Below are 18,087 nucleotides of genomic sequence, written 5' to 3' on the forward strand. Positions count from 1 at the left end.
TTCTTTTTTTCTTTTCTTTTGCACCTACTAGGTACCACTAACTCTGATGGGATATTTTTTGGCATTCTTTTGGCAGTGGTGTCGAAGAGGACAGTGTGTCAAATATGGTGATCATGGACCCAAGCCTGTAAATGGTGAATGGTCTGCCTGGTCTGAGTGGTCACAGTGCACTCGGACTTGCGGAGGTGGGATCACATATCAAGAAAGACACTGCAACAATCCAAAGTAAGACATAGATATGAAAAAGGTATTATTTTTATGCTATTTATGTTATTAAAACAAAACAAATAGGGTCCATTTCTGTAGGGAAATGATATGTGTGTAATGCTTCTTAGACCATTCTTTCATGTCCATTATGACCAGTCAGTATCTAAAGAACAGAAATATGTTCTGTCCACTAGAAGAAAGTAGTGGCTGTCAAAAGACTGCTAGAACACTGTAACATCTATCCACTCTGAATTTTTGAATTTATTTTGTAACACTGCAGTTTATCTAACACCTGCTGCAGTAAAGAAATGCCACACAGACATATTCACACCTAATAATTTAACTGTAATTTAAGGCTTCTGATGAGATCATACTGTCCAGAATAATAAACCAAAGACATTTAAAGTCAGTATCAAAATGGTTCTAGATTTATGACTTTGTATGTCTGTCATATTCTTGTATTCTTTTATGTTTCACAAGTCAGAATAAAGTTGCTGAACTATGGTGTTGTATGCTAACTCATAAGACATTTCTAGCATGTTCCTCTAGTGAACGTCTTATCACTGTACATGCTACTATTCCTTCCAATACTATTTCATAGTAGAAGTAAAATGTTATCAGGCCAGAATCTTTTCTAACTTAGTAGAAAAAAATGATGTCACTGTTTTATTTCATACAAAACTTTAACAGGCATATACACATGTATTCTTCATTGCACACAATAAAAACAGCACTTAAACTGCAGTAATAAAGAATAGAGAAAATATGACACAGTTTATATGAGGCTGTAAAGAAGCCTCACACCTATTGCACAGTGCTCCAGTAGTAATATCCATGCTTCATATACTATGTTATAGGAAAACTCAAGTTAGTTAAAATAGTCTTTATTATCCTTCATCAGTCAGTCTTTGCAGATCCATAGCAGGGCATTCTCAACCTTTTCTGTTGTCTCTCTGTGGTTTTTGATAATAAAATTGCTTGGATAGTTTCATTTTTTAATGAAAAATCGTTAGCACGAGAGTAGAGATTCTCAATTATGTGTCATATACATATATTCTGGTTTTCTTATGTTGGTCTCTGTTTTTCCTGCTGAATTTGCATGTATGTACCTTGTTCTTTGCATTGATTTATAAGCCTTCTCTTGCTCTCCATGCAAGACAGAAGAATGCCCACTAGTTGGAATGTTTCGGTTTGGCTTACAATAATAACTAATAATGATTTCAAATTATGTTAACACAAAAGCTCTTTAACTTGCAATGTGTCTGTTACTGTAGCATATATTTAAAACTTGTACCCAGAGTGATCTATCTGTTCTAATTTCAGTAAGACCTGATGTAAGACTTGATGTAACCATGTAAGGCTTGATACCAGAACTGTACTGTCTCTCTAAAAAAATTAAATTTTATTACATTAGTAATAATCCAGTTAGAGCAAGAAGAATATACTATAAATCTCTCTCAGAGTTAGAGTGATGAAATTACAGACTATAAACAAGCCATCTACACATCAATATACAACAGTGAATGGATATCCAGGTAACTGTATTTCACATCACAGCACTTTTATATAAAAGTGGAATCCTATCCATTTTCAATGTTAAACCACATGGAAAGATTTATAGCCTACTGACTGTTCATTGTTCACTTCTAAAACTACACATAAACAAAGCATAATGATTCCTTTCTTTCTGAACTTCTGAAATATATTTCAGATGTTTAGATATCTCAATATATATATGCGTATTATTTCATATGTAAGATATTTATGTCAGTTTTCCTAATCCAGGTTTGTGTAGGAGCTAATGTTTTTGTTCATAAATCTGACAGAAGATTTTGGATAGCAAAATTCTGAGAACGACAATAAATAATACGTATTTCTACAAGAGATTATGATAGGGGCTGTGGATCTCTGAAGAACTGACTGGACTTTCTTACAGGAGAATTGGGGGGGATTTCTAGGTTTCTCATGATTTTAATGGTGACACGCCTTATTTAAGAGCTTAGACAGGTAATACAGCTAATACAGCTTCAGACTGCTGCTTATGAAATACTTATTATCTGTGTTAGCATGGGAAATTCCCCTCTTGAAAATGATATCCAAACAATTCAATTCCCTTTCTCTTGATACTAATAAGTTGGACGTCGTGACCACACCCAAACAGCTCTGGATACGGCTCCTGAATTACCACCTCAGTTATGTACAAATTCACAATAGCAGACACCTATGGAGGTCATCTGTAGAACACAGGGTTATGACAATTTGCTAAAATAATTATGTGTCTATAAATTGTCCCAGTGTAATTTCATGGATCTGGTTTTCATAAATCACAACATTTTACAATTGGGGTACTTTTCCAAGATAGAAATAGATTACATAATTTAATAGTTTAGCTGGGAAAGAACCTGAAGAGCACCCAAGAGATTTGAATTAATACCTAAGTTGTATCTGTGGGACTGCATCCTACCCACTTCACAATAGCGCATTGTTCAGTAGAAGCAGAAGTAGAATGGAGTTTTAGCATGTATATAAACAAAAGACTAAATCAATAAAATGTCTTCAACATCTCTTTTTTAATCTTTTCTGTACAATATCTGTGAGTAAAGACAATGCAGATGTAAGCCCGTGTAAAATTACGATGCCATTGAAAGCATTAATAAAAAGGAAGATTGTGAAAGATCTTTTGAATTCATGCAGAAAACAATTGTCTAGCTTTGTGATATTGTCATAATATGGTCATAATATGAGCAGAAATGTCCTCACTTCAATTTAAATGATTACAAAACATGAAAAAATAGGAGTCCAGAAATTTCAGTCTCATTCCCTTTATAATGCATGAAATATTTTCCTTATTTTCCTTAATTATTTTTTTTTCAGGATTTTACACTCTCTGTTACATTCCAGTGAATAGCCATTTTAGTTTCTTTCGTTGATCTTTAAGTGCATTCCATTAAGGGTACTGTAGAATTTATTTACGCTACATGTGTAGCATTTTAATATTTGAGTCTTATATGAATTTGGCAGCTTTGTACTTATACTCCTTTTACAATTCATTCTTTGGAGACTGTGCTGGGCTTTCTCAACAGCATTTATTCCATTTATTCATGCAGGGATCTTTACCAGTACGTGCCAAAGTTGGGAAGGTACACCTATGAAAGTTTATGCTGTATCTGCATTAGGGGTACTATACTACTATAAAAATATTGGAATACCTTTTTTTTTTTCACATCTGAGCATGGTTATACTCAAAGAGCTGTTAGTCTGAAGCCAAAAGCTGTTGGTATAAACATCACAACAAAAGCGTGACTTTATCAGTGTCAATAAGAGTCCTTTTTTCTGAAATTTGGTTTTGTAGTCCTACATCTAGTTTCCTGTGAATTACTCAGCTGACATCTGGTTGGTAAAAAATGAAGGTGGAGATGTTTCCATCAATTCTCTGGCCAATGGCTTCAGTAATGGGAATGTACTGTAATATTAAAATGCTGGAACAGAGTTGAGAAACAGAATGCCTCTTTCAGTGCTCCCCTAGTTCGGTGGAATTTTATACCATCCTTAAATACAAGCCTGTGGCTAGAAATCACGATTTAGCCATAAATAATTCAATTATATTGCTTATTTGGTGGCATGTACTTGGAAGGAGGTTGCTTCTTTTCCTTCCACTAAAGCAGATTTGTTCACTGGGGTTGAAGGAATTCAGAAATCATACATGTGCTGAAGCTGTAAAGAAAGTCTGTAGAGAATTGAGTAAGGACCCAACACTTGGCTGCCGAAACTCCAGGCTCCCCCCAGCTGCACAAATACTGACTTCACTGATAATTCATATCCTCCCTGCCCTTCAAAGACTGAATTGCCACCAGCTAGTATGGAAAATCCGACTCTTTTTAAGAGCTTTGCTGCTGTACCCAGTGTCAGTGTAGTTGACCTCAAGTAGATGACCTCAAGAAAGGTCAATGGAAGTGCTTTTTCCACAACACATTTCTCTGGTGCTTTAGCCCAGTTTTAAACGGCACAGCAGAGGGTTTACACCTCTTCCTTGGAGAAACTATTTTGTAGCCCAGGATTCTGGAGAAGCCAGGTATTGTGAGGTATTGTGTACATTTGAAGCTGATTTAAAACATGAGAACCAAGCTCCGGCTTAGTTAGTGGGTTAGATGTGTGGGAATTAAAATTTACAATACGGAATAGTGTAAAAATAAAATGTATGTGGTTTTTCTCACCCATGTTGCACCAAGCTTTCTCCATATTACTTCCCAGACAGATGCATGTTAAAAGTTGCATGAGATACTTGATACAGGGTTACAGCATACTGTTTGAAGCTTTAAACAAACAAATGTGATTACACTTGTTACAACTGTATCTTTTATACTAGCTATATAGTTAACTATAAATAATATATATTTAAATTTAATGGTATTTTACATTTAAATATATCTTAAATAATGATTATTATTAAATAAGTAATAACTTGACTAAAATAATATTTTTATTACCTGATATATTTTATTTTCATTTTTGTCTGTAGTATGTGTGTAACATTGTTATGCCATCCACTGAAAGATCTTGTTTCCCAAGCATGTATGTTCCCCAATTTTTAAAAAATCATAATATAAATGTATGCAGCTGCAGAATTCTCGCTTTTTTTTCTCTTTTTTTTTTTTTTTTTTTTTTTTTTTTCACTCGATGCAACAAATAGCATAATATCACAAACAGATATCACACAGTTCTTAGAGTTTGGGGTTTTAAAGACTTGGCTCAGTACTTGCAGAAGTATATCTGAGTATTGTGGAACTGCAAAAATAACATAAGTGGATTTTTAGGAGATCCATAAGGAATAAGGAAGTGAGTGAATACGTATCTCATCGGTTTGCAGGGTCTCTCCGCCACTTTAAAAAGAGCAATTCTTGCATTTTAAATCAGCTTACAGTCACAGACATAGACCAAATAGTAATATATATATAATTCTGATAACATAAGATGAGTTATGCAAAGCAAAGCAACAGAATATGTTCTTTTCATTCTCTCCAAAATTAAGGGAAACACCCAAGTAAGGTTTGCTGAAGCAGACGTGACATATTTAAAGTTGTTCATGAATGTCAATGGTATCGTAGAGCAGGGCAACTATGTGTAGTCCTGCTTCCTTTGTTTAAAAGCACACTTTTTCAAAATGATTTACAAAATAAATGAACAACCAAATGTCATTATTCATTTTGATTATGATTGACCAGTGCTATGTTATTCTTTATTAACTCTTATTGTGATGTGTAATTCTTTGCACATGTTCCTTCCTGGGTTATAACGGAGTAAAAATAGCTATATTAGCAAGACTGAAACCAGCCAATACAAAATAGCTATAAATTTTAATTAGTGAACACATGATTCACCTCTAGATGTTTGCATCTTTGCTGAGTTTGCAGTGATCCAACTAGATAATTCATGGCAACTGCTTTGCTGGGTTTTAACAACTACGAAAATTAATGGTTTGTATAAGAAATACTGATCTCCTGAGATAACACATTCTCTCATTTTCTCTGTTAATGTGCATGTAACATGTGCCAATCACATAAAAAGTAAGTGCTGCAAATGATTTTTTTTTTCTTTTTTTTTTTTAGGCCACAGTATGGTGGCAAATTCTGCCAAGGTTCCAGTCGTATTTATCAACTTTGTAATACTCAGCCATGTCCAGCAAATAGTTTGGACTTCCGTGCCCAGCAGTGTGCAGAATATAACAGCAAACCTTTCCGGGGATGGTACTACAAATGGAAGCCATACACTAAAGTGGAAGGTAATTATGCCACAGCTCTGATGGACAAAGGCCATTGCAGGAAGCATGCTACCAGCTGAAAATCATCCATATTCTTTAGGCAAATAACACCGTGATGTAAGCAAATAGAAATTGAGTTGGCTTATTTGAGATATGTTTGCTTTCCAGCATAGTTGAATCCGGCTCTTATGTGATACCACCTGTATGAACATGCAGAGTTCATTTTGGTTGTGAATTTAAACTTTTGTCCTTAGCATGACTCCCCAGCTGTTGCTAGCCCTTTCTTTTATATTACATATGTTTTAGTATAAAAACAAAACAATAGAAAACAAAAAAAAATTCCATGGATTCTTCAGCATGGGAAATGTGAGCTTCTACAGTAACACTACCAGAATCTTCCTTCCTTTGGAATGTTCTCAGATTTCAAAATGTAACAATAAATCAAACTTCTGACTTTTCTACTGGTACAGTCCCTTAAGAATTAGAAAAACAAATAATGTACAGGCATACGTTTTTTTAAAGTTATCTTTTACTAAGAGATCTTTATAAAATTCAGGTCTCAATAACTCTTGTTTGTCTTTTGTAGATTTAAAATTTATTTTTAATTTATGCACCTTAGTTTTGCAAATAGTTTGCATCAATGTTCATTTTAATCAATTACAGCAAGCATTTGCTGCAGTTTGAAAGTCAGTTTATATATACAATTGCTGCTACTTAAAGAAAAGTCACTGGATTATATCACATTGTAGCTGCTTTGTTTACAACCTGCAAAAATTTGTTTTCAATTCCATTAAGTATACACACACCCATAACCTATTCATACCCTGATTATAATTTCTTTAAAAGATTTTGCAGACATTTCAGTTGCTATTTAGAAGTCTGTGTCCTAACAGCCATTGTGAATAGAGGAAAGAGGAAATACAGTTTCGCAGCATGTAACAATGGATGCTACATTATTGGGGGAATAATACTTCATTTAACAGAAGTTAATGTAGCCTACACTGGTTTTAAGACTGTGTTTAGTAAAAGTTTAAATTAGGGTCAGAGGGCATCCTTTTCAAAAGCAAGAAATTCCCAAGTGATGCTGAAATTGAAAATGCCTGTCTTTATTCTCTTTAACTGCTTTTCAAAATATCCCCCAAGATCTATATACTGCTGAAAGTATGATCTTGTTCTCAAAACTGCTACAGATGCCTTGCCTCTGTAGAACAAGTTAAGTGCTACATGCTATTGAAAATCCAGCTGTTTATTTAAGAATAAAAGGATACCACTTTAAATCCAATTTCATGTTCCTGAAAATTTTACATTGCTTTATTTGTTGCACTATTGTATTAAAACTGTATTTCAGCAACTGTGCCAAAATCCACAATAGCATCATTGTGTTTGTCTATGTAGAATTTATCAGCCCTTTATAAGCACAATATACTATCTGTGTATAAGAATAAATTAGATTGACAGTGGTCTGGCATTTTTAAAGGAAAAGTGCTTTTGTTAGGGGAAAACCTCACCCTTGTCCTATCTTCCATCTGAACACACCATTTGAGCAATCATACCTTTTTCAAATTTTAATTAAACATTAAATACCATTATTACAATAAACTTAAAACTATGGACAAGTGGAGCTGAAGTCACAGCCACAGCAGTAAAGCTAATAAATATGCTCATTTTCACATTGGTGTTGAATTCTTACATGTAATTCTGTGAGTGTGTGGACTGTTATACCCACACGTTGTTTTAAAATGTATTTGGCTGTAATTTTGCCTATCTTGGGGTCCTAATAAGTCACTACACAATTAATCCTTGTAGCTGCCAAATGTCATGTAGGATACAAGTAGAAACAGCTGGGTACTTGGAGTTTTTTGTTCGTTCATTTTTAAACTGTGCCACAGGTCTAATACTTCCTTGTCTTTTTGTTTGTTTGTTTGTTTGTTTTCCACAGAGGAAGACAGATGTAAATTGTACTGTACAGCCGAAGACTTTGACTTTTTCTTTGCAATGTCCAGCAAAGTGAAGGACGGAACCTTGTGTTCGCCAAATAAATACGATGTTTGCATTGATGGAATTTGTGAAGTAAGATAATAATTAAGTTTCTTACAATCTTAATGTCTTTTTTTTTTTTAAGCGGGCAATTGACTCCTTTATAGAAAATGCAGCTGTTACGTCAAATTCCCTTGTATCTGAGTCCTTTACTTCTGCCTTTTGGTTGCAGCAAGTAGGGTGTGATCATGGACTTGGTTCCAAAGCTGTACTGGATGCTTGTGGAGTTTGTAAAGGAGATAATTCAACATGCAAGTTCTTTAAAGGCCAGTACTTGATCCAGCACAAAGCTAATGGTAAGGAAAACTGTTCCACATGATCATCAACTCGTTGCTCTGCTGTATCCCCATGTAATATATATATGAGTCCTTGCTCATTAGGGAGTGTCTAAAAGTCCAGATGTGAACTGAAAATCACAGGGAGAGTGAGAGAAGAGTTCACGTTTCTGCTGTTTCTTGGTAACAAGAAAGCTATGAACATAAGTCTTGGTTAGTTAATCTGCAGACATTCCTCTTGTTTCTTAAGCCACTTTTTCCTTTTATGTGTGAATTTCCTCTTTAAAAATATTTTAAGATTCATGCAAGTGGGTCAACAGTTCTGACTGGAAGGGGACAATAGAATATATAAAAAGTGATACACAGCATAATGCCAAACGTGACATCATTTCCACATCCATTTTTAAATTAAGTTGATGGGAAGCAGTCCAGTTGATTCAATGGATGATCCAGTCACTAGGACGTGGACTTTCCTGTAGTGGACTGTCACAGGCATATTGTGAAATCCTCTCACCTTACTCCAGTTTCTCAAGCATAAAATGGAGATAATAAATATTTCTTTACCCACAGAGGTATTTTGAGGATCCATTTATTGATGATTGTAAGACATATCAATGCTACAGTGAGGTATGCCAGGAAATCATTTAGGATATAGCAATACAGAAATACAACACTAGGAGAATAAGCTAAACTTAATGCTCTGCAAAATGAGCTGTGTTCCGTGTGTGTTGAAGGTTGTCAGTAGCATCTTATTTGACTGTAGAGTGAAGTAGGTTTCTAAATGCTCAGAGTGAAATGAGTCACAGGAAGGAGATGTAGTGATATATAGGGCTTTGTGGGAACTCTCTGCATCCCAGTGCATCTCACCTCAAAAAGCTTGCCCATGATTGAAGTGGTACCTTCCAACTACTGCAGGAAACTACAGGGAAAACATGATAAAACAGTTACAGTGAAACTACCATTAGTCCGTTCTGCATTTTTCTAAGGTAAACTTGCTTTTTCTTGTCTTCAATTGCAAAGAAAAATTCCAGGAATTGAAATACCTCTGATTTACTCTGATTACAGACTACATCGGGGGTTAAAATCAGATTTATTTTTTTTTCCTTGTGGAAATGAAGTAACTTTGGTGGATCAGAACAGCTATCTTCAATATCTTTCAAACTGGCTGAAAAACGGTAAACCATCTCTATCCGCATGGCAATTGAAAAAATTTTGCTTACTTCTTTCATTTCAGACTACTATGCTGTGGTCACTATTCCAGCAGGAGCACGCAGTATACATCTCCATGAAATGCAAATCTCAACCAGCTATCTTGCAGTGCGCAACCTGAGTAAAAAGTATTACCTAACAGGAGACTGGACAATTGACTGGCCAGGAAAGTTCCCTTTTGCTGGAACAGTTTTTGATTATCAACGCTCTTTTAACCATCCAGAGAGTCTATATGCAGCAGGACCAACTAATGAGACGCTGGTCTTTGAAGTAAGCTTTCTTCTGTTTATTCTTCCCTTGATGTCTATTACAGAATTAGTAACGACAGCTTTAGCTCTGTGCTGTAGCTCTCAGAGAGATTAAAGAATAGCATTGAGTCACGATAGTATTCAGACTTAATTGTGTAGTCATGCTAGATTGAAAGGCCTTTCAACAGTTCATCAAGGTTTGAAGTTTATTAAATGTCACAAATTCAGTAAAAAGAAAGGTGTGTAAAACACACCATATAGCATTATTTCTCAGTTGCTGCACAATGGTAGTAGAGATTATAAGCACATCCCACAAGTACTGTACAGTAAAATTCAGAGATGTAAAAAATAATTTTAACAGTATGGATAGGCTTAAGGTAAGAGCTTCAAATAATGCTTTAGAAAACGCAGGCACAAGTAGCCCTTTTTACATCTACTTTGGGACACAGGTGATCTAAGTACCACACCTTATGCTCCTGTGTAATTTCTGTTGATTCCGTTTTATCGGTGATAGTGTCTAGAATAAGGAATTTCATATATGTTTACTTCCCAGTCAACTTTGTTCCACTTACTCTGTCTGCCAGATATCCTGTGTTGAAACTAGATTTAGAAGAAAGTAAATTTGGTGCTTCTATGGTTTGTTTCAGTGTTACATTTTTGAAACTGGTCAAAACTGGTCTTTTTTTTCTAAGAAAAATCTCTTTCTGCATTGGGTTGCTTGTCTTTTAAAGTGCATCAGAACATCTGAGTGTCAATTTCTGGCTAAATCACCTAAGTCTTTACTCACTGTTAGCTATATCAGTTTGCCTCCTTTGTTAGAAAGCACCAGCAAATCCATGGATTTTTAACGTGTCTGTTACATCTGTTTTGATGAACTCTTCCCTGTGAGAAGGAAGGAGCCATCCCCAGAAGGGATTCAATTCCTTCCCACATCTTCCCGCAGTACCCCGGTCAGCCTGCTACCAACGGCATAGCTTTCTCTGGAGTGTACCAGGGGAGTGGGGGTGCGAGGGCTGTACCCACTCTCGGAGGCAGCAGGCGGTGGTTCTTCTCGCCATCACATAACACCATAACTGGAAACAGCTCTTTGCAGAAGTTTAGCAGGAGTGATGAACCGAGAACTCTGCATCCTGTTTCCATTACACAGCTTTGTTCTGTTAAGCTTAGGAACACAGCGAATATAGACTGTGATATGAAATATATTCTTCAAGGATTATTTAAACTTTCACAGCTATTCAGTGAAGATTTTTATTTTGAATACTGAAGAGCCTTACCATTACTCATATTGAGTAATGTACTTAAACATATATTTAAGCACCATTGAAGCTCATGAACCTTGAACACATGTTAAAGTACTTTAGGATGGACACATGTTTTAGAAGGGACAGTTTGACATAGGCTAAAGCTGTACATTTTAACAAATTGTTATCATAATTTGCAACAGCATTTCAAAATGTTTTTTCTCAATTGAAGAATTTTAATTTTGTGTGTGTAGGTTAATAAGAATATTTTAGTTGAAAGAAGAGTTTTGGCCTACAAGTCATAGACATGCTTCCTTGTCTCCAAAACATTTCCAATATAGCCTTACACCAAAGAAACAAGCACACTTATAAATACTACAAAATGCTAAGCTGAACTCTCAGGAATCTTATTTGTCATAATACAAAGTAAATTGAACTGTATTATTATAGAACTAAAGTATGAATAATAAATTGCCTGTAAGATGACTTGGCTGCATATCATGCAAATACTTCACAGAATAAAGATTAAAGAAAAAAATATTTAATTTTAATGCCAAATAACACTTCTATTTTCATCCTATCAAATTATGCTAAACAGTTTTATTAAGATTTAACATTTAACTTGAGGCTATTGCTCCTATGAGAGCTTATTTAAGCTTCCCTTCTATTTTTATTGAAATACCTACACCACTGGCTTAATAAGTAGGGAATCTAACAACTGAAAAATGTTAAAGTTAATATATTCCCCAATTATATATACCTATCAGCTGTAGTAAAGTGTTTATTTATTTATTTATTTGTTTGTTTATTTATTTATTGGCTCTCAGTAATTTCAGCAATGTTCAACAAGCTGAATTCTGGGAAAATGCAAAATACTGTGTTCAGTGATCTGCATTATTTATGCTTTATCAATAAATAAGCAGCACAAATACCAATGAAAAACAAAGAATACACTTTTATGAGGAAACATGCATTGCTGAATATCTATTTCCAACAATAATAATGAAACAAATCCTCTTTAACTTTAAGCATACAAAATAAGTCTTGCTAGCAATTTTTTAAATCCAATTAAGTTGATTTTCAGTAAGACGAGGCTTTCCAGGGAGCAGACCTCAGCTTCTGCTGTAATGTTTAGATATTCTTTTAATTATTTGTAATTATGTTGTATTCAACACCAATTTAATAATTATTTTCTGGAGTAGATTTTTTTTCCAGAAGAATTCAGTGGGAGTCCTTGTAAAAATGGATACTACAGGGACTAAGAAACTGAATAAATTGCATGCATAAATACAGGAACTTTTATTATTCAGGTGGGCACAAAATACAAGTTTTTGTAGGTGTATTTGTTGCTGTTCCGATCTGAAAGATAGATTAGCACAGTTTGTGCTTGTTTAATTTTGTAGTCATAGTTTTGCAAGACATTTGTGTGGTGACCCAAATGATCCAGGTTTTCAACTGCATTTCTGGATGCAAGTCAACCTGCATGCATCCAGAAAGTTCAGGTTACACACATCCTCTGAGTAGCATTCACAGGAGAGGAAGGGACCAGTGCTCTCCAGGTATGGGTCCAGACAGGTCTGGCACGTCTGTGCTCAAGGCAATCACTTGCTGTGAAATGCAGTCATTCTCCAAATTATTTTCTTGAAACAGACATCTGAAGCATGTGTTAAGAAATAAGGGTGAAACCTAAATAAGAAAAAGAGTCTTAAAATTCCCTATTGCCTTGCATATCACAAGTAATAGTTCAGCCTCGCAGTTCAACTAAATGTTTCATATTTATGCATTATTGTATAGCATGTTCCCGTGCATCTGTTTTTCTATCAGGTTTTTCAATAGCTAAGCTGTGTCATTTAATCAGACTTTGCAGTCCTGAATACTATTCAAAAGTGGATGAGAGACAAGAACCACAAAATACTTTTCTTTTTTTGTCGTGGAATCTTAACAAAACAAAACAAAGCAAAAATAAACAACAAAAACACATATACATATTCACATACTTTACATGTATGTAATTATGGGAACCAGTCATATCAAAGAAGACAAAGAGCAGTGAATCTGTAATTTAACTAGGTTGTGAGAGAAAAAAACGCAAACTTAATGGACAAATATTTTCTGAGGGGGAGGAGAATATTTTGAGAAGAATGTGGTATAAAAAGCGTAGGATGAGTGTTTCCTGAGCACAACTACTGGAAGATTTAAATGAAATTCTGGAGTTCATCAGAGCCTTTTCTGGATTGTCCAAGAAGTAAATTGACAGATGGAGGGAACGCAAAGCAGTGTAAACTGGTGCCCTTTAGAATTTGTATATCCTTCTGAAATTGCAGTTGGTATTATTGATAGGTTAGTGATTGTGGGTTTGTAGAAACCAGTAAAAGCCTAAATGAGAAAGAGACATGGGTACTGAAGGCAGTTCCCAAAATGTCAAAATTCAGGCTAGATGAAATAACGAAGGTCAAAGTGGTAGAAACATGATAGTTAAATGATAATCTGGCATAAGAAATTAATACCAGGTATTTAATATGGTTTTGGTAGCATAATTGTCTCATCTTAAATGGAAACATATTGCATTTTTTTAAGGTAGTTAAATATATTCAGTTTATTTATTTATCTGTCATTTGGTCAAAGGTCATTTGGGTACCACTTCCATTTAAAGACCTCAACAGTGTTTTTCTGTTAACCTGAGGAGGAATGAACAGTAAATTAATCATTCGTTCATCTAGCTTTGAAAATGAGGGCTGGCAGTGGTCACCTCAAATGCTGAAAGTACTTTCCATATGGGGCTAGCAGAGCACCAGGGACATTGGTGTCAGAGGGCTCTATTGATACACATCTCATGTGAGGGTCATGTGTGACTTCCATTTGTTGAAATATTCACTCACCCTCCACAACTAAGTCAAATTACAAGAAAGAGTCTGAAAGGGCAAGAAAAACACGCACTTTTAGGTTGGCATGAAAAATATTGCATAACCAGGGATCAATAAACTAACTTAAAAACACAATAATTCAATAATTCAATAATTTGGTTTTCCCTTCTACCAGTAAAGTGAGGAAGAATGGATTGATTTGAGAATTCAAATCTAATTTGAGAAAGCACGGTAAAGTTTTTCAGGATGAGATAGAATCAGTATCCTCACTGAAATTTACCTCAAACTCGGTAAAATATTTTATCAAGGAATTGTGAAATCTTGGTTAAATAATCATAAAATCATGGTTTACTTTGACAACAGTAAGCAACAGATGGAAAGGATGCTTTATAAGGAGGCAAATATCCATGGAAAGAGAAGGTGAATTGAGCTTCAAAGCAGGAAAATGTCTAATTAAAACCAGTAAATCACTTCCTCTTTGCCAATAGGAAAAAAAAAAAAATGAGAGAGAAAGGAGGCCAGGTGGAATGACTTTACTGATGATCTAGCTGCCACTGGGAGAAAGCCAAGTTGCAGTTATAAAACATTACATTTATTATTAGCTACTAGATGATAAATTTGTACTGATTTCCCCTAAAGAGAAAGTAAGTTAAAGAGAGCTAAGACGTGCTTATAAGATGCAGATGTTGGTTCAATACAAACAGATAAAAGGGTTTTCCTTTAGTGAAGAGAGACTAGCTGGACGGTATCCCTGAAGGTTGTACATTTAGCATGTGAAAAGTAAAAAAATGGAGACACAATAACAACAGAAGATAAATTTGAAACAGCTGAAGAAGAAATGAGATCATACAGGACCTTTCAAGGTTACTTTTTTTTTTTTTGTGATTTCTTTTTTTCCTTTTAATGACCTTAGTGGACTTTCTTGAAAAACAATAGTTTGTCATAAGCTTTTAGTTAAGATTTTGTTTAAAGTGACTTTAGAAATACTGAAGGGATAAAAACCCTTTTGTTTTAAGGTTTGACTTAAGTAACCAATGTAGATGCAATTCTTCCTCTGCTGGTGCTTTTCTCTACAGGTGTTCTCCCACTTTGCTTGGAAGCTCCTGCTATTGGCCACTGTCAAGTCATGTCAAAGCCCCAGCAGCTGCCCATTCAAGCCAGTGGTCCTGTTTTAAACAGGAACAGTTTTCCACCAGCATATGCTCCATGCTTAGATTTACACTACTGAAAATGGAGTAAATTCATGAAAGTCAGTGAAATTAATCTTGATTGATCAGAGAAATCAGAATCTGGCTTACCATGTTGGATGTTAAAATATGTATTAAGTGGCATGTAGATTCAGAGTGGATATAAACTGCAGGTCTCAGAAGCATCTTTCTGAAAACCAAATCTAAAAAGTCAGACACTAGTCTTTAACACAGCTAAACTTCTCAGTCCACTCTTTTTGGTGTAACTGATGGCTCACTGGAGATAGCTCAACTCCTTCACATCTACCTAAAGAAATTATCAAAGACTTACAAAGCATGGGAGTGACCCAGAAAATGTAGATGCAATTTGAAGGTGTAGATCAAAGCTATCATGTGTGCTGGGGTTCAAAGTCTGGGCTCATGCCCATTTTGTAAATTATCCCCATGCAGAATGAGTAAAGAAGAAAATACGCAAGGCACATATGGATAAACAGTAGCTATTCCTTTTTCTGGCTTTTTATTTAAACTCACTACAATTCTCTAAGTGGTATAAGTGTATTACTCCTTCACAGAGATATGGATTCATTTTATAGCTTGTTAACCTGCCAGACACTTGTATGCTTTCCTGTACATTAGACAGAATATTATGGGAAAAAGAAGAGTTTATCTTGTCTAAATTAATTTATTTTAATTCAGTGTATTGCAAGTGACTTCACATACACATCCTACAATAAAAGATACCTTAAAAGTATAATGACTCAATCATAAAAAAGACGTTGATAGGCTCTTTAAAATTTTGACCTTTAAAATGGAATATTGTATTGGAGACTTAGGATAGCCATGGGGAAAAAAAGAATCTCAAACAAAGGAGCAGATGCACAGCTAGTTTAGAAAATTTATTGGCTTAACTTTGAAATCAAAATTAGCAGCTAAAGGAAAAGGTTCTTTACTCAGGAGAATTCAATTTATCCATTGTTTTAACATTTTATGCCCTAAGCAAAAGCCACAGTTCGTTTTCTTCACAGTAGATCTGGCAGATTCCAGCCACAGAGTCTGTGGTTTTCAAACTCAAGAAGCTGTAAATTTTATAACTCTGCGCCCTGCGGTCAGAGCTGCTGAGTGTTGTGTCTGAAGTCAGGTGGTTGGTGTGTTAAAGGTAGACATTAAACAGTTCTATTGAGGAACTGGAAATGTTTAAGGAGGTTGTTTGCCAGCTGTAAATTTGGGAGCAAATGCCAGTTGGCTGAAAATATGCTGGAATGTATCCAGTTAAGTAGACTTGCACTGGAGGTCTTTCCAAATTTGTAGGTCTGATAACTTGGCTGTATACGCAGACTTCAGTTATTGGGTTGTTAAGGAAGGGCTTTATAATGAATGTTTGAAAATATGAAAGAAAAATTTTTATATGCTCATTACTTTGGCAAAAATGTAACTTTGCAATAGTAACTTTGCATTTCTGATGAAGACTTGATTGAATGTTATACATTGTATAACGTTTTCAGCTGAGTGCCAGGGACTTTAAATTATATGACTTTGTGTCCTACAATACTTTGTCCCCATTACTTTTCCAGAGTTTGATTTTGCCCTTTTTCTTTGTAGCTGGGATGATACAAGGATGAAGGAGACCTGAATGTAATGCAGCTTCTGCTTTGTAAACATGCCCTCTTGTTCAATAAATGGGAAGCAGCTCTAGCTTTGGCTGCTGGTTGGGAGAAGGAGAGGAAGTTACAGGCTTCAGCTCTTTCTTACAATTGGATCTACTTTCCAATGCACAAGAAGGGGATGTAGCCCAATGGCTTAAAATGGAGCAGCCTGCATGATGTGCAGGATTTACCCCACAGGCACTCACTCAGCTGGAGGCTGCAAGGTTCTGACATCATTGTGTGGTACTCTGAAGTGACAGACACTAACACGTCTTGTTCTAACTCATCAGACATCATTTGCATCATTTCCATTTGCTGTGTTGAAGCACCAGGAGAATATTGCTCCACAGGAGTAAAACTGGTTGTAACAAAAATGTTATTCTTCTCATCCTCCCTCTTTTGTGTTCTGAATTTGTTGCTCAGGATGCATTTGTTTTGTTTCTTACCTCTACTACTAAGTAAAGAGCAGTTTCACAGTCTAAATGCTTCAAGATACTTGTGTTGGGTAAGCTTTAAGCTTTAAGGTTATTTTGGCCACTGACATAGCACAGCTTTGTGACAGTTGTCAGAATCAAATGAGGCAAGGGCTCACCCTTAGATGAGGTCTTGAGGCATGGACAAAACATCTTCTGCTTTTGGCACAACTTACTAAAAGGCCAGGTAGAATTTCAGCCCGTGCACTTGAAAGAACATAGAGCAGCTAGGGAAGTGAGAGAAAGAGCATCCTCACGCTTTCAGGAAAGAGACTTTAACTGTTTGTTATTAGGCAGGTCATTTCTATCACAAGAATAAAATAAAGCTACTGTATGAAATTGCTTCTCTGTATTTGAACAGGCCCAGTAAATGCTCTGTTAATGAAGAGTGACTTTATGCCCCCCATTACTGTGAATGAAGTTCTGTGAGGAAAAGGGCCCCAGCTATTAGTAGTGAAAGCAGAGGGACTATACTAACACTTGATTTTGCGGTCTTGTTCTTCATTTGATATACTGACCTTCAACAGTTGCTAAATAGCAATATGAACACACTAAAAATACATTTCCACAACCTGTGGGACCTGCCAACCTGTTTTTTCTAAAATTTTGACACCCATGGGCTTGAAGGTTGAGATTCAAAGTGATGGTGCAATAGATGCTGTAACAGAGTTGGACTTTTTGCCATCAGCTTTCTAAAAATCAAAACCAAATGTGGAGTAGATGTTATCCTTCATCTGAAGGGACTGCTAAATCTTATAAAACATTCACAATGGATAGTGATGAATAGCCAAGGAAAAAAGAAAGTCCTGGAAAAAAGTTACATTGATAAGATTTCCATAGGGCACAGCAAATAGGGCACAAAACCACACAGTAAAGAATGAACATGAAGTAACATACGGAAACTTTATCATATGCTCATTAGTGAGCACTGAATTTTGTAGAGGC

The 18,087-nt window shown here is 35.5% G+C and overlaps 1 protein-coding gene and 1 long non-coding RNA gene across 10 annotated transcripts in view; one reads left to right on the forward strand and one right to left on the reverse strand.

The window, feature by feature from the left end:
- Window positions 1–18,087, forward strand: part of ADAMTS18 (ADAM metallopeptidase with thrombospondin type 1 motif 18) — a 187,608-nt gene that overhangs the window by 149,581 nt on the left and 19,940 nt on the right. For 6 of the 8 annotated variants that reach the window (XM_072043722.1, XM_038185531.2, XM_038185534.2 and 3 more), the window contains 5 exons: window positions 32–225; window positions 5,814–5,986; window positions 7,905–8,035; window positions 8,175–8,298; window positions 9,512–9,756. In XM_072043722.1, the coding sequence (XP_071899823.1) occupies window positions 32–225; window positions 5,814–5,986; window positions 7,905–8,035; window positions 8,175–8,298; window positions 9,512–9,756 (867 nt within the window). The remainder of the gene's footprint in view (window positions 1–31; window positions 226–5,813; window positions 5,987–7,904; window positions 8,036–8,174; window positions 8,299–9,511; window positions 9,757–18,087) is intronic. The other 2 variants (XM_038185532.2, XM_072043723.1) reach the window with 1 other exon arrangement.
- Window positions 1–18,087, reverse strand: part of LOC140003465 (uncharacterized) — a 177,503-nt gene that overhangs the window by 872 nt on the left and 158,544 nt on the right. Inside the window, exon 3 of one of the 2 annotated variants that reach the window (XR_011812210.1) lies at window positions 12,347–12,661. The exons of the other annotated variant lie outside the window; for it this stretch is intronic. This is a non-coding gene — a long non-coding RNA (uncharacterized lncRNA). Of the gene's footprint in view, window positions 1–12,346; window positions 12,662–18,087 lie in introns of those variants that run through there. 2 annotated transcript variants of the gene reach the window in all.

This window comes from Anas platyrhynchos, chromosome 12, assembly GCF_047663525.1.
Source record: "Anas platyrhynchos isolate ZD024472 breed Pekin duck chromosome 12, IASCAAS_PekinDuck_T2T, whole genome shotgun sequence".
Taxonomy (NCBI): domain Eukaryota; kingdom Metazoa; phylum Chordata; class Aves; order Anseriformes; family Anatidae; genus Anas; species Anas platyrhynchos.